At 39.0% G+C, this 17040-nt stretch overlaps 1 protein-coding gene across 1 annotated transcript in view; it reads left to right on the plus strand.

The window, feature by feature from the left end:
* LOC129125469 (neural-cadherin-like) overlaps positions 1-17040 on the plus strand; it is a 62468-nt gene that overhangs the window by 22887 nt on the left and 22541 nt on the right. Inside the window, exons 7-19 of the mRNA XM_054640934.2 lie at positions 2326-2468; positions 4808-4980; positions 5971-6139; positions 6919-7089; positions 7616-7788; positions 8796-8963; positions 9158-9407; positions 9505-9632; positions 10503-10689; positions 11418-11561; positions 12662-12945; positions 13443-15057; positions 16122-16215. Of these exons, the coding sequence (XP_054496909.2) occupies positions 2326-2468; positions 4808-4980; positions 5971-6139; positions 6919-7089; positions 7616-7788; positions 8796-8963; positions 9158-9407; positions 9505-9632; positions 10503-10689; positions 11418-11561; positions 12662-12945; positions 13443-15057; positions 16122-16215 (3699 nt within the window). The remainder of the gene's footprint in view (positions 1-2325; positions 2469-4807; positions 4981-5970; positions 6140-6918; positions 7090-7615; positions 7789-8795; positions 8964-9157; positions 9408-9504; positions 9633-10502; positions 10690-11417; positions 11562-12661; positions 12946-13442; positions 15058-16121; positions 16216-17040) is intronic.

Consider the following 17040-nt stretch of genomic DNA (forward strand, 5'->3'; position numbering starts at 1 on the left):
TATAGCTGTCAAAGAAAAATGCTTAGATGACACAATCCTAAATGGCAACTGAATTACAAAACCCACAAGATAAGTGCCATTAAGTGGAGTTCACTTAATTTCACTTTCCATCCCCTACAAATTGTATGTATATATTTTTTCTTCTAAATACATGTAAGCACTTTTCTTCCATATCTGGGACTCAGCAGCATCCGAAGCAATTCCAGAAGTGCTAAAAACTTGCAGTGATGTTAGAGGCTTAGTAATGGAATTTCCAGTCAGTTTCTGCACCAACTTCTACTCTTAAAAGTAGAAGTTGCCCAGAACAAAACCAAAGCAAAGATTTCAGTGATGTTAAGCTTGGGGTTTAGCTGAACAAAACATCAAAGCTTTCTGACAGTCCTTGTTTTATGTGCAGATAACCTCTGGCTTCAAAATCTTGTGCCTTTCTTTCTTTTCTAAACATTGCTGAAAAGATATGACTTGGAAATTTTGATCTTTTGGAATTTATTATTGGATTTATCTATATTTTCAGATAAACCAGGTTATGTTTCTCACTCTTCCTATTTTTAATTTAATTTCTTTTGCTATTCAGAGATATTGAATATTTATCTGCATCTGTTCCTAATACTTGAATCAGAAGTGAGTGATACTATTTAAGATGCTGTAAACATCTCTAACAAATTTGAAACAGAAAACAAAGTGTAAAAAAAATCCCTGTCATCTCTTGTACTTAAAGTTTACTGAAGAATATGATTAAAATTAATATTATTTGAAATTACCAAAACTTCACAAGAAGCTTTTCTGTTCTCTGTGCAATAGCAGGGAAACTACTCTTGTGTGTATGTGTAGATAGGCATTGGAATTGAATTCATCTCCTGGAATACAAATTATCTCAAGGTTTTTGTTAACTAGGCTTTGATTTTGCTTTATCTTTCCTGTTATGAAAAAATCCTCAACCCAGAGGTAAATTTCAGACAGAACTTAGTTGAAATTTTCCATGAAATGGAATCATTGTGAACATATGTAAATTGGGGCCTGTTGAGAGACTGTTTGCAGTTAATGTTGTGCTCTGTGGCAGACTAATACAAATCTAGGTGATGATGTTGTCCTTCTAGCCCTTTGTTCAAACAGATTTACAGCCCACTATAAACTCATGATTCCTTGCCATGAGCTCTCTTTCATCACAGTTATTCTTTATCTCAGTTAGGAAATGCTTAAGGCTACCACTCTCTTTCATGTTGTCAGTTTTTACTTTTTCTTTTTTAAGAGATCTCTTCTGATCTCCGCTCTCCCTGTATTTCATGTAAAAAATTATCAGTATTACTGTTCATTTGCTATTGAGATGCACAGTTAATACAGTGTCTTGAGGTTTGTGACTGAGCTAAACCAGAATGATTTACTTCTCTTACTCCATTGCATATAAAACTGGGGGAAGAAAAGAAGCTGTTTCTATGGAGGTTTCATGGAAAACACACAAATCTCTACAACAAAAGCGAAGGAAAAGGTTTCCTGTGCATCCATTTTCTTTTCCTTTCAATTTTTTTTGCTATTCTCAGCATCTGGCCAGTGTGTCCATAAGCAGTCTAACCCAGTGGTGCATCTGTATTCTGGTGGATCCAGCCAGCTGCAGCTCCTCTTACAGCTGAGCTTTGGGGTATCTCCTGTGGACAGGCCTGGTGGGTGCTTAGTCTGCCACTGCTCAGTGCAGTCAGATAAAATAATAAATGTTTGGGACTTTGCTAAAGCAGGGGGCTTTTCTACTCCAGAGAGCATTAAGCTTAGGCTGATAATGCCTCTTAAGAGCTTACAATGTCAGTGATGTGTCTGGACTTGAGCAGAGATTTTTGTAAAACTGACATTATGCACATATCCTCCACATCTCACTCTCATCTTAGTCCTGCTGGGGCAAGGACTGCACTGAAAGTCTTTTGAGGGCTTCTGTCAGAAAGTGCTGTGATGGGAACTGCTTTAATTTAGCAAATGTTAGCCTGGAGTCTGTGCATCAGGAAGCTCATTTTTTTAAACTAAAAAAACCACGTGAATTCTGCATTTAGCACAAGTCTTGTTGCACACCTCATCTTCAAGGCTGTTGAAAGTTTGGAGGGAAATATGGGGGTAACAACAGAAGGATGTGGATGGTTGGATAGATCATCAATGCTATCATTTCACTGCTTAACAAAAAAGCATCATATCAGTATAATTGTATTAGAAAGTTACCAATTCCTGCAGTGCCCTTTGAACAGCTAGTTAGTAGGTGTTGTAAAGCTTAGTTCTGTATATATTATACCCTGGTTAAATTAATGAATTTAATTTAACTGTGCTGTTGTCTGGGTTTGTTAACAGCTACAGGAGCTTTGTTTCTGAAGATGCAGGCCCAAACACACTGATTGCCACAGTTAATGCTGTTGATCCTGATGGAGATGGTGTGACATATGATATTCTGTCTGGGAATGAGAGAGGGAACTTTGTTATTGACCCTAAGAAAGGTAATTGTCTATTAGCTCTTTACTGCTGTGGTCATAATGTGGGTTCTGTTGTGATGCACCTTGAATTTGGTCTTATTATCTGAATAAACTGAATAGCATATGCTATCTTTGAAGCTTAATTTTAACAAGTGCAAGGGAAGAATGCCTATACTCTCTTATAAAGATAAAAAATGGTATAATTTCCTCAAATCTGTGTATAATTGACCTCTCTTACCTGTTCAGTGTTTGCTTTCAGTCAGTAACTTAATAGAGGGCATTATTATAGATAACAGGTAGCTTAAGAGACAGTAAATTAATAGAGAATGTTATTATTGATAACAGGGTGACATTCCAAAATGTCAGACAAGTATCTGAATAGAATTTAATATAAGAAACTGGACATCTGGGATTTTAAATGAGGCTTTTCCCACCCCGTGCTTGGGTCTTGGTCCTGATTATGCTGGTGAGAGCAAACATTTCCTGGCTGGACTTATCTATGTTGTGCTGACACAAAATGAAGTGTTTGTAGGTGGAATGAGACCCCCACTGTTATATTTCAGTGAAGATAAAAGTATATAAAATCTGAACTAACTAAGTATATTTTTCATTTAAGATTAATCATTCACGTGACCAGTGTTGTTTAGCCAAGAATACTGCATGCATGAGAAAAAAAGATGTGTGGAGAAATACTTTGCAGTTTAAGGCACTTGTTCTGAAATGCCAATGTTTACATCTTTTTAGTTATTTTCAATAGTCACATATTTTCAAAACATGAGAAGAAAAAAGGTTCCCACCACATTAGTGTCCTCATTAGGAAAAAAAAAGTAAATTAAATAAGTGCACAAACACCAACATCTGAGTAGGCTGGCATATCCCTTTAAATTAATAGGATTTATTTGCTGTTGATTGCTTGAAAAAACAGAAGAGGATGTTTTGAGATTGAAACAGGCAAACAAATTGAAATCCCATTGAAGGATTGAAGTAACTTAATTAACTTCAGTTAAACTGCTTTGTATTTTGAACTGCAATCAAAATCTGAACTTAGATTTTCCAAAGCAGAAGCATTGAATACATAGGAAGGAGCAAGCTGCCCTTAGATATTCCTTCACATTATTTCATAGAGTTCACTTAACATGAAATTTTAATTTCAATGCAATCATGGTTTTTGCAATATTAATGTAAGATTCTGAAACATTCCCAAAAATACAGTCTGCAGGTAACTTGCAAGCATTGACTCATGACCCTGAGTTTACTGTGAGCTCCTTCCCTTCCTTTCTGACTTAAAAATAGAGTTGCAGGTTCCAAGAGTTAAATTTCTACAGATGCTTGGGCATCTGAAGAGGAACAAAGGTTTTGAAAGTGTCTAAAAGCTACAGCATTAATAGACATGAGACTTCTGAAGACCTTTTTCATGAGAAACAGATTTTTTTGGTCAGAGCATTTCAACATTTGATTGATAGCATCTCTTTGGATTAGCTCCACAGTTTTAATATAGAAAATCAAATATAGGTACATTTATATTTTTTGCCAATTAATTCTATAGTATTTGAAACTTAACTTTAGGAACATTAGCATTTTTTCCAAAACACTTTTAGGCTGTTGTTGCTGAATAAACCAGTAAAGGTTTATAGAGTGGCTTACAGCAGTTTCTTTTCAGGAATGATGTCAGGGGAATAGTCTGTACCCTCTTGTAGAAATGTGGAGGTACTGTGGAGAAGTGTCAAAGACAAGTGCTGCAACTAAAACAATACATTTTCAAGCAAATTTAGTGACGTTGATGCTGTGAAAATACTCTGTTGTGATGACAATTGTGATTATTCCTGATGAATAACAGATGTGATGGATGGTGGAGCAGAAGAATGGCAGCCCCTGTCTGCAGGATCTCTGCAGGCAGCTGTGGTGCCCTCTGCATTTTGCATTTCTGCCAGTGCCTGTGTGTCCCAGCCAGCAGGCTGTGTCCTGGGGGGATTCTGAGAGCCACAACAGAGCTGTCTCAGCCTGAGCCTCTGTAGCTCAGTGCTGCTGTATCTGAGCTGCAGGAAGGTAAACTTGAAGGAGTCTCAGCTGAGCTGTCCATGGCAGCTGCAGATTGATGGAAGTCATTATGTGCAGGGCAGCTGAGTTGTGGCTGTAGGCTCAGTTTGCTCTGTGGACAAACCTGCAGACAAACCTGTTGTGATGTCTTTATTTTGCTTTAATGTGGGGCTGCAGTAAAAACACTGTAGTTAAATCAAACAGCACAGCATTATGCTTTATTGGTGAATAGGAAAGCCAGAATGCTTTGTTGTCATGTTCACTAGTGAGAAGGATAATGGGAATGGGTTAATGCAGCAAAACCCCACAACCTGTTGTTTTTACAGGACTAGTTAGACTTCGTGCAAGCCCATTTCCTGAGCTGCAGGGGACAGAATATGTTCTGAATGTCACAGCTACTGATGATAATGCCTCTGGAGGGCCCCATCCTCTCACAAGTACTGCCCAGGTTGTTGTGAAAATTGATGATGTCAACAACAACAAACCTGTCTTTCAGAAGGTAAATATATGAGCCTCTGGCATTTGTACTGGACTGTGTAAAAATGTTTTAGCACTGTTGGCACTGCAGCTGATGAACTGGACAGGAGGTGCTCTCCTTCCCTCTGGGCCCTGTCTTCTTCTTTTCCATCCCTCCCTAAGGCTTTCAGGCTTTGTTCTGCTCTTGTGGCAGAACAGCTCCTGTGAGCTCCTGTCTGTTCCCTGAGCCACACCTCATCTCTGGCATTTCAGAGGGTGAGACCAAGTGAAACACTTCTGGAGATCCCATGTGAGCAGGAATCCACAGGGATAGCTGTCTGTGCAGTGGGCTTGTTCCAGAACACCTCTCTAAATTACACAGGTTTCCTTTGATGATTGTGTGTCTGCAACTAAAGAAAGAGAGAAGAATGAGTGTTTTAGCTTAAACAGTGAAAAATCAATTAGCTTAATTGTGAAAAATCAATGCTTGAATTTGGTTTCAGAATGTTAATTCATATTAAAGATCTGTTTTCTATATTCAGGTGTGGTACTGATAGCTCAGATGTTGATGAGCAATGTTGCATATTTTGAAAAGTCAGCAACTATTCATGTCAGTCCTAGAAATTCTCAGTAGCCTCTCCTTGACAAAATTACTTTGTGTAGAAGTCCCTTTTTGATCAAAACAATTCTGTGGTTTGGGCAAGTGTGTGCCCTCGTTTTTTATTAGACCTTTGCTAATATAGAAAAATATTTGCATTTGGAAGCAACTTTAACATTTTCTCCAAATATTTTCATTAGATGGAGATGCTCAGTGGCCTCATGTTTTGTGTTGTTTGTATAACCACAAAATAGCAAAGGAAATTTAAATTAATCATGGTAAGATAAAGCTTTAACAGCTGAGCATGGCAATGGAAGTGTAGCTAAATAATTATTTTTTCCTCTGCTAGTATACTTTTAAATCAAATGGCAAGGGAAGTCCTTGATTTTTCTCTTTTTTAAATTGTTCTTTCTTTCTTTTCCTCCCCTCTCTTAGTGCCAGTATTATCGGGAACATGCTTCTGTCCTGGAAAATCAGCCTTCAGGGACTGTTGTTCTGCAGGTTGAAGCCACTGATGCTGATGAAGGGGCCAATGGAATAGTGAAATATGGCTTGATGCACAGAGATGGTGTCCTACCAGCATTTAGCATTCACCCTGACACAGGTAAAGCAAATGTCAGTGCTGATAATGGCATAGAGAAACCACCTGGTGACACTGTTGGGGAAAAGGCTTAGATAAAATCAGACTTCATGCTTTTTCATTTGGTGTTTTGACTGCAGACCAAATATAAACTGTATTAACTGCATGAACAAGTCTTCCATAAAACTAAGTTTCATACATGTCCAGTACTGAACTAAAGCTGATGTTTTCCTTGAAATGTGGAAGTTCTGCTTTGTGAAGTAACTTGTGTGCTTTTGTAACTAGATTAAAAAACCCAAACAAACCTATTTTAAGTGTACATTACCTTGCAACATTGCTAATGGCATATAATTTATCCAAATTACAACAGTCTTACAAATAGCAAAGGAACTAAATCTTAGAAGGCCAAAACTAGGTTCAGGCTGAATTTCTGGAGGATAAAAGATATGAAACATTCCTTTACCCTGTACTTACTGCTCTTCAAAAGAAATAATTTTTTGAGAAACTCATTTTCTTAGTTTGTACTTACCTTCATTTTCTAAACGTAAATTACACTTCCATTCTAATTCAAATTCCTCTGGTGTGTAGATGTAAGTGTAACTAAAGTTTGAGTCTGCCTGAGCAGTAAAATGTCAGCTGTTGCAATTGTTAAATCTCAGGGTTGGATCCTTGAATCTGATGTTATAGGTGTACTTAACCTACTGCATTGTATCCCAATGTATTGACAGAAAAAGAAACATCTGCATGAAGAATGTTGCCAGATGCACAGAATTTTAACTCTTTGATATTTAATTTGTTTTCAGGAGTTCTGACAACTGTTCAGGTATTTGATCGAGAAAAGCAGAGGGAATATCCCATCACTGTGACAGCAACAGATCAGGCAGCGGAGCCGCTCATTGGGATATGTCAGATCAATATTGTCATCCTGGACCAAAATGACAATGACCCCAGATTTGAAAACACCCACTATGAATGTAATTGAGAGTCATTGGATAGAGTTTCAGTGCCCTGAGTGTGAGCGTACCCCATGTCTCAGATTTTTGGGTTTTTGCCTATCCTGGCAGTAGAACATGTGACAAATTTGATGCATCAAGAGATGCACTTGGCTTATTTATTGCAGAGCTGTTGCTCACTGTAATATGTGTTATGTAACATGTACAGCCTTGGCTCATAGGCCTGCATTATGGGAAAGTTCCTTGAAACAATAGCCATGTCATTCATACAGAGCAATTATTCTGTGGGTTAAAATACAGTTAAAAGAAGTATCTTAAATAAGAATTCCAGGTTATGAATGGGGTAATATGAAGTTCAGATATAATCTGTAGCTCTGGAGTAATAGCAGCCCTTTAAAATACTCAGTGTGTGTGGCTATTGTTACAAGGAAGAGCAAGTTATACTAGAGTAATAATGTATGGCAGTTATTTCTTTATGACTTACTAAAATGTCCATGGTAGTTTAGGAAATTAATGATCAATTGGAAATATCCTTTCCTTCCATTAGATTTCCTTAGAGAGGACACAAGAGTTGGGACCAGCTTCCTGCGTGTTGCAGCCCGTGATGATGACTACAGCTCAAATGCTGCCATCACATATTCCATAGCAAGTGATGAACCAAATTATTTACAGATTAATCCTACCACAGGCTGGGTGTTTGTGAACCAGCCCATATCTCAGGTATGGTGCTTGCTTTCCTTTTTAAGCTGACTATTTCAATATATCATGGGAGGGACTGAGGTCATGAGTTTGGGTTACTCCTCAGGTTTAAGGATCAATACATCTATTTAAATTAAACATGAGCCTAAGGCTTTTAGCTGCTGGGTTCATGGGCTGTGAATTGGATATGACCAAGCCCTGCTTTCAGCTGGGAAGCAGCAGCCACAGCACTGCCTCTGAGACTTGCTCTTCCCATTTCTCAGGCTCTGGCATGCTGATTCCAAGGGCTGGAGGACTGAGGTCAGAAGCAGAGGAGCAAGAACCCAGGTGTAGCACTTTGTTGTGTTTACAGGCAATGAGTCAAGACACAAACCTGAATGGGAACAAGGGTGACATTTTGGTCCTGATACAGATTCCCAACTTGGCATATGTCAGTTGTGGTACATTAAGCATAGCTGTCCCTCAGGAAGGTGAAAGCATAATTCATGTAATTATCTAAAATTGATCAGTTTCAGCTATTTCTAAATACCTACACAAGCATTTTGATACTTTCAGATTTTAAAGTAATTTGTTTTGAAATTGAACTATTGGTGTAGATGTCAGTCTTTAAATAGATACTTTTAATACTGAAATTGGACTTCTAAATAACTGACACACAAAAGTTTGGTGAAGGAGTATCCTTTTAATATATTTTCTTTAATGAATCTAAGAACCCTACAGACCTAATAACAAGAACTGTTAATAGGTAAGCTTAAGAACTCAGGGCCTCCATAAAGTGGGTTTTTTGGTTCTGTTTGGTTTTAAATTTTGTGTGACATTTGCTTACGTTTATTGAGACATATAGCAAAATCTTCCAACCCTCCTAAGTAAAGTAAATAGAATTTTCATCAAATTTACACCTAGTTCATATTTTGAGTTCATCTTCAGATCTTTTTCTTTTGTGAGGGCTATTTTTAAGTGTACCTTTAAATGTATGTATTAATTTATTTTGGAGGCCTGCTCAAAACCTTCTGTAATTTACTGTTCAGAAGTCATCTATAATTCGAGAGATTACTGCTACAGATGGAGGCAACAGGAGCAGTAAAGTTGAACTTGCTGTAACTGTAACCAGTGCAAAAAACCAGCCTCCACAGTGGGAAAGAGACAGCTATGAAGTTGTTATTCCAGAGAATACGACACGGGATGCCTCAATTTTGGTAAGATTGTTTGTCTGTCTGTAGCTCTCAGGCTGCAGAGTAACTGAACATTGTTTATTTGCTTAACTAGTGAGCTTTTATAAGAGTTTTGTGTTTTGTAGCTGAATATCTGGGAGAATGAAAGCACAAAAGCTTTTAGAAATGTTGCTGTACTTGCAGAAGGGTTGATTACACACACTTTTTGAACTGTGCAGACAATCAAAGCAACTTCTCCCCTTGGAGATCCCCGTGTCACTTACAACCTGGAAGAGGGGCTTGTCCCAGAGACCAACATGCCGGTGCGTTTCTACCTGACTCCAAACAGACACGATGGCTCTGCTTCAATCCTGGTAGCTGAGCCCCTGGACTATGAAACAACAAAGAGCTTTCAGCTGCGGGTGCGAGCACAGAACGTGGCTGCAGTTCCTCTGGCAGCATTCACCACGGTCCATGTTAATGTCACAGGTGTGTGAGCTGCTCAGTGATGGCACAGGATAATCCTGCACTCTTTCCCTCTAAAGTTTTATAGTTTTCTCTCTGTGTGCTCTTTTTGATGTTCTAGATGTCAATGACAATGTCCCATTCTTCACTTCGTCCATTTATGAAGCCTCAGTAACAGAGGGAGCTGAGGTGGGGACATTTGTCACTCAGGTGTCTGCCACTGACCTCGACCTTGGTCAGCATGGGGAGGTAAGAAAGTGGGCACCTTCATCTCCCTTGATGAAAGCTGTGGAATGACTTCTGCAGGAGCAATGGCTAAATACTCTAGAAATCTTCAACCTAGAAAAGGAATGACTAATAGAGAAATGTAGAATAAAGTAGATAATTACATGCTTCTCTGTGTTGCCAGGTGAAAAATGCAACTAAAACTAGTAGGTGTGAGGCAGAAAACAAAGAGGAAATATTTACACAGCCTGTAGCTTAGTTGAAATGCTTGCTGTAGAATTCCTTTGTGTGGAAAGTTCTACATAGATCTACAATGAGATTGGATAAATGGATGGAGGAAAAGCTCTGTTAAAAGCTTCTGTGAGTTGGAAATCATTGGCAATACTGCAAACTGAGTCCTTACAAAATATGGCAAGTTAACACCCAAAGAGGATGTATTCCTTGCTGATTAAACAAATCAGCAAGGAATAGATACAAAAATAGACACATCTTTAGAAGAGTGCAAACTGAAGTCAAGTCACAAAACCATGCAGATAATAGAGGGTAGAACATGGTCTGTGATCCTGAGCAGGTTCAAATGCAGCTCACCTGTGCATGTTGTAGAACTACTTGGGAGCTTTAGCTGAGTTTTAGTGCTGCAGCACAAGCACTGTACAAACACATGCTAGTGAAATCAGGAGCTGATTAGACAAATTATTTTCCTTTACAGATCAGCAGTCAAGGAAGTTAATTGGCTTTAGACCAGATTGCTGGAGCTGCAGTTTTACCCAGCTTCCTTGGCCTGATCAAGTACTCGGACATGGGACAGTTCTTCCTCTCTTTAAGTGCTATTCTAGTTGTGAACTATTCAACAAAAGGAAAGTATCTATTAACAACTTCTTTTCAATCCTGTAGATAACTTACTCCCTGTTGCATGACAGTGGCAGAGACTACACCTGTTTTCGCTTGGACCCCCAGACTGGCTCCATTTACACCACCTCAGTGTTTGACAGAGAGGAGAAGGGCTCCTACCTCCTGGAAGTCAAGTCAGTGGATGGCTCTGAATCAGCTCGACCTGGAAAGCATGGGAAGCCCAACTCTGGTAAGGGACAGATGGCTGTGGTAAGTGTGATATTACTTGGATTGTGTCTGAAAACAGAAGCTCTGAAATACAAGATTAAATGGTAATTTCCTTTTTTTTCATGTCTTGTGGAAGAGTGCCTGTTGTTCTGATTTTGTGGTGGCTTTTTTACTGTTTACCTGTGCAACTGTTGTATCAGAGCTGGAAGATAAGCTTTACATGATGATCAAGCATGAAATAAAACCTATAGGCCTTCATATTAAGTGTTTAGAGAGTATTGACCAGCTGGTAAAGATGTGCCTGTTATCTGTAGGACGCAAATCTTTGGGCAGGGCAAGTGTTTCTCAAAGCACTGCATATGTATGGTATTCAGTTAAAAGTAATTATGGAGCAGGAATATGCAAGATAGAAAATGCTTTTTTCAACTGATCACCCTGCTTAAATAAAAAGTTAAAATTTTGTGGCTTCAGGACAAAAAATTATTACTAAACACTGTACAACTGTCATATTAGGTATCAATGACTCAATTATTCATGTAGTATACGTTTAAACAAATTGGATGTGACATATCTTTGATACCCTGTGCTTTTGAGTAACGTTGGTATAGAGGCAGCCCACAATCCTCAGGGTTTGTTTCTGTATTGCCTGCACATTTGTCCCCACTGAAGGCGCAGGCAGACAGGTGAAGGGGTGGCAGCAGGCAGAAGTGGCACAGCTGGGGCTGAGTGTGTGGCTCCTTGTCTCTGCAGACACGGCGTACGTGCGTGTGTCCGTCAGCGACGTCAACGACAACCAGCCCGTCTTCGCGCAGAGCGTCTACGAGGTGAGCGTGGCCGAGGACCAGGATGTGGGATCCACCATCCTCACAGTCAGTGCCAACGATGAGGATGAAGGTAAAGCACTGCAATCCCCCACAGCTCTCTCCAAAATATTAATCAGTTTCATTCATCTCAGCACTCCAAGGCATAGTTGGTGGTGTGAGAAAAGGAAATGTCTTTCTGTCCCTAGATTTTAAAACTTCTTTAAGTGTGCACTGCTCAGGCATGAACATTAGTTCATAACTGTGAGCTGTGAGGTACAATCTCTTATTTCAGGAGACATGCACTAATGTGGGATGATAGGAGATAATTTCTGTGCCTGCAGATACAAACTTTTTCTAGACCAGATCATTTTCTTACAAATGAGTGCCAATAAAAATGTCCTGGTTAACTAGAATAAGTCAGACTTCATTTTAGTGAGATTCATTTGCTTTCTCTATGATGGACAGTATAGTTTGTGTTTGGTTTGTTTGTTTGTTTTATTTGAATCTAGACTTCCTAAATGCATATGATAAATTTTAGCTACACTGTTTTATCCACAAATCAGCCAGAAATTGAGTCACTAATCATGTAAAAGTACATAACCAGTGCTTATAAAAGAGAGACAGATCAGTAAATGCTTCCATCTTTTGACCCTGGAGCACTGCTAATTCAGCTTCACTGTATGGTGAAACACTGCTTTTTTTTTGGCATTGCACAAGTCCCAAGGACTGTTCTCTGTGTGTTTGTGAAATGCAAGGAAATCCTGACTGCACTGGATTCCTCCCACTCTGTAGGAGGCTGAGGCAAATGTGGTGAAGGTGTACTGCAGAAGGATTTACAACTCAAGGAACTTTTATTTTGGGACTTAGGCTGCCTTTAAATCTGCTCTGTAGTGTTGGACAGGGGACCTGATATGATGCATATATGGCACTTCATTTCTACCCTCTAAATAAAGTCAAAACAGAATTATTACTTCATTGCATAGACACTTTTTGTAGAGACAAACTACAGTTGGACACACCAGAACTGAAAATGCTGCTAAGTAATCTGACATAGCTGCATGTTTTAAAAGACCACAACAATGATAAAATAAAAATAATACCACTAATCGGTTATTGTGTGATTTGTACTTCATCTCACCATCAGTTTACTTCAAGAAATGTGTGTTTTCTGACACTGTTGGTAATTGACAGGAACAAATGCTAAACTACGGTATCAGATCACAGCTGGAAACACAGGAGGGGTGCTGGATGTGGATCCAGAAACAGGAGCCATTGTCATTGCTCAGCCACTGGACTATGAAGAAACAAAAATGTATGAGATCCACTTGTTGGCCTCTGATGGGAAATGGGAAGATTATGCAGTTATCATCATCAACATCATGAATAAAAATGATGAGGCTCCAGTTTTTTCTATCAATGAATACTATGGAAGTATAATTGAGGAACTGGATTCGCTGCCAGTCTTTGTACTTCAGGTAGTGTATGCAGTTCCACAGATTATGATATTTCAATAAAAAAGCACAGATTACTGTGGTACAATTATGTTAAAAATAACTCAGCACATAATTATTGATGAAGTTTATTTTGACTAAGTTTTTTTATCACTGAAGAGAAGAAATGGACTTTTGTGGGAAAAAATACAGGGATAATAATTGGGATTAACAGGATGGATCATTTGTTAATCCAGAAAGGCAAATAATGGACAATTTAAAGTAGCTATCCGAATGTAATATTTAAATTACCTGTATGAATATAATATTATTTTAATACTAAAATTGTTAACATTTTTAAAAATGCATATTTGCCTGCCCTGAGTTGTCCCTGGATTTGCTATTCCCTGGCATGCACATGTTAATACCATGCCATATGCTTTTGCTTGAACTCCTTTAGACTGGAGCAGCATATAGGATGTGATGCAATCACTGCATATTTCATGCTTTCCATGTTTGTTTTTTTTTCAAAACTATTGTAGGTTATGGCCAGTGATCCTGATAGTGGTGTTGATGGAGGAGATTTGAGATATTCCTTGCATGGGTATGGTGCAGGTGACATTTTCACAATAGATGAGAAAACAGGCAGCATTTACTCCCACAAGAGGCTGGACCGGGAAGAGAGAGCCCTGTGGAGGTTCATTGTGTTGGCCACTGATGAAGGTGGAGGAGGACTCACAGGCTTTGCTGATGTGATCATCAACGTGTGGGATATAAACGATAATGCACCCACGTTCTCGTGCATGCCTGATGACTGCAATGGGAATGTCTTTGAAAACTCTCCTGCAGACACCTTGGTCATGGAAATGGCTGCAGTGGACCGTGATGACCCAAACGTTGGTGTGAATGCTGTCCTGACCTACAGGATAACTGAGAATGTGAAGAACGAGTTTGGCACTGACATGTTTAATATCAACCCCAGTACTGGGACCATCCACGTGGCAGGAGGACTGCTAGACAGGGAGAGGACTGAAAGTTACTTCCTCACTGTTGAAGCAAGAGATGGGGGAGGGCTAACAGGAACTGGCACTGCCACTGTCTGGGTTGCAGATGTCAATGATAATGTTCCCAAATTCACAAAGAAGCTGTGGCAGGCAGCAATTCCTGAGAACAGTGCCATTGACTCAGAAGTCCTGCAGGTGTGTGCTACAGATGCAGACGTTGGGGAAAATGCAGACTTAATGTTCAGTATCATTGGGGGAGACCCAGATGAGAAGTTCTATATTGAGAATGACAAAGAATGGCAATGTGGCACTGTTCAACTGAAAAAAAAGTTGGATTTTGAGAATGCCCGTGAAAGACAGTTTAATCTTACTATTACTGTGGAAGATCTGGATTTTTCTAGTGTTGCAGTGTGCCTGATTGAAGTTGAAGACTCAAATGACCACAGCCCAGCTTTCCCTTCTCAGTTTATTCAGACAAACCCTGTATTTGAAGATGTGCCTGTAGGTACTACAGTAACCACAGTGAGGGCTACAGACAAGGACTCTGATTTGAATGGGGAGATTATTTATTCTATAAAGTCAGACTCAGACCCTTTGAGACAGTTTGTGGTTGACCAGTTTGGCCACATGGTTGTGGCAGGTGCCCTTGATCGTGAAGCCATTCAGAAATACGCTTTAGTTGTACAAGCTGCAGATCAGGGGACGCCTGCCCGCACTGGAAGCGTTACAGTTTTAATTAACTTGCTCGATATTAATGACAATGGACCAAGGTTTGAAGCACCATACATGCCTGTAGTTTGGGAAAATACATTGAAGCCTGAGATAGTGCATATGAACCATACCTCAAAGCTGCTTCATGCGTTTGATCCGGACTCTGAGGAAAATGGGCCACCCTTTACCTTCTCATTGCCACCGGAATATCAGAATTCCTTGGACTTTTCTCTTACTGACAACAGAAATAACACAGCAACTATAACAGCTTTGAGGTCCTTTGACAGAGAAAAGCAGAAGGTGTTTCACATGCCAATAATTATAACAGATAATGGGATTCCAGCTATGAGCTCCACGAACACCCTGACTATAACAATTGGTGATGAGAATGACAACTGCCATGAGTCTGGCCACAAGGAAGTCTATGTGTACAGCTACAAAGGTAAGTGCTGGCTGGATGTGAGATCAGATTCTGGATACTAGATCAGATTCATGAAAGAGCAGAATTTTACACTTAATTTCTTTCTTGCAGTCTGTTAATCTGTTTCTTTAATGGTTTACATACTTCAGAACTGCAGCTCCTGTTCTGTTAACGGCTAAGTAAAGTTGAATAAGTGAAATATATTTGTTAAACTCAGACCTTAGTGTGTAAAAGATTATCTACCAATGAACTGTTAGCTGCAAACAGGTATATATTGAACTTGCAGTAAAAGCAGTATTTTTATAAACCCATAAAATCTATTTTCCATTAATGAGTGTTCACCTACAGAAGGTATTTTGCAGTTACATTTTCTGAGTTTAGTATGCCTAAATTGTAAAAAAGATGTGACCAGATCATACTGTAGAAATGAGAGAATGAAGCATCCAGGTTGGCTTGGCTCCAGATTTGAACCTTAAAAATCTCCCGTATTGCTGAACCTGGATTGTGGATTTCATAAGTCTCTTTCCCTGGATTTGTTCCTCTTGCTGTTTTAGAAAAATTGATTGGATGTTCCACTTCTGTTCCAGCCTCCAAGGGCCTGGAAAAATCACCAAGACCTGGCCCAGCTTGGTGTCTTCCTGCCCTTTTCCTTTTCCCTATCCTGTCCTTCTCTCCCAGCTGCACCCCATAAGATGCTCTCCCTCTTTTGCTGGGTTCCACTTGTGTGCTCTTCAAAATAACAGAGTAGCAATGAAACATTTGGAATTAACTTCTGATGTGGTGATTTTTAATTTTTCTTTTGTCTGAGAGTTTTTTAGAGAGTTTTATTTATGTATGATTCTAGTGCTGTTTTGTGCTGTTTCCAGCTTTTCTTCTTTCATGTGGCATCTCCAGTGTGCTCACATTGACAGAACTGGCAGATATCATATGACAGGCTATGCATTGTTTTAAGAATCTTGGATCATAACCATCACTAAATCGAGCAGGAGTCTGAAAATAATAAATGCAGTAATGAATGTCACAGAATATAAAGTGCACTGAAAAGCAAAAATTAAATGCAGATTTATTATAATTTATCTCAACAGGAAAATGGTCAACAACAGTGCTTGGGGAAGTGTTTGCACCAGATCAGGATGACTGGGACAATAAAACATTTCTCTCTGAAGGAAAACTGCTCAAGTGAGGATTGTATTTCTGTCAAAATGAGTAATATTTATCCTTCTGTAATTATTTTCTCACCATGTATTTCTCTGTGTTCAGGATGTGCATAAAGCCAGGGTTATTGAGTGTATTAAGGGATGTACCTTTCAAACGCTCTTTTTCTTTTTCACTTGAGTTCCTAGGTATTAAGAAATTTTTGCACTAAATATTTTTTCCAAGACAATGCAGGATCACATCATGATGTTGATTTTTAATCAGATGTCATAATTAATTTACTTTAAAATGCCCATTCTGTAAGCTCAAATTTAAAAATAGACAGAGTCCTAACGCTTGCTTTCAGATGTTAGGGTTGTTGGAATACAAATCCTGAATTTAAAAGCAAATAATGGAGTAATTTCATCAAAAGTGGAAGGGAATTTGGTGTTCTCCTTTGATGGCTAAATTTACAATTGCATGTGAAAACCATGACTCAGATTAGTGGAGGGTTTTTTTCTGTTAATTGAAATGTTGAATAGGACCCTTAATTCCTACTTAGATATTATTTGTTCATATCATAAAGTGAGATGGTTCATGGCATAACTGTATGCTGTCTGAAAGGGAAAAAATGGATGTGAAAGTGAATTTTAGTCTGTGCTATGACTAAAAGTTTAAAGCTTTATGTAGCCCAGAATTAAAGACTTTCTGTCCATCAGCAGCCCCTGGGCCTGTTTCCATGCTAAGAGGTCACTGTTCCAAAATAATGGTCATGGAATATTTCCATAATTGCTGATTACTGGCCCTTTGAGGTGTCCAATGAAGATGCTGTGAGAGATTTTATACAGACTTACCCTGTTCCAGATAGAG

The sequence above is a fragment of the Agelaius phoeniceus genome, chromosome 12 (assembly GCF_051311805.1).
Source record: "Agelaius phoeniceus isolate bAgePho1 chromosome 12, bAgePho1.hap1, whole genome shotgun sequence".
Classification (NCBI taxonomy): Eukaryota; Metazoa; Chordata; class Aves; order Passeriformes; family Icteridae; genus Agelaius; species Agelaius phoeniceus.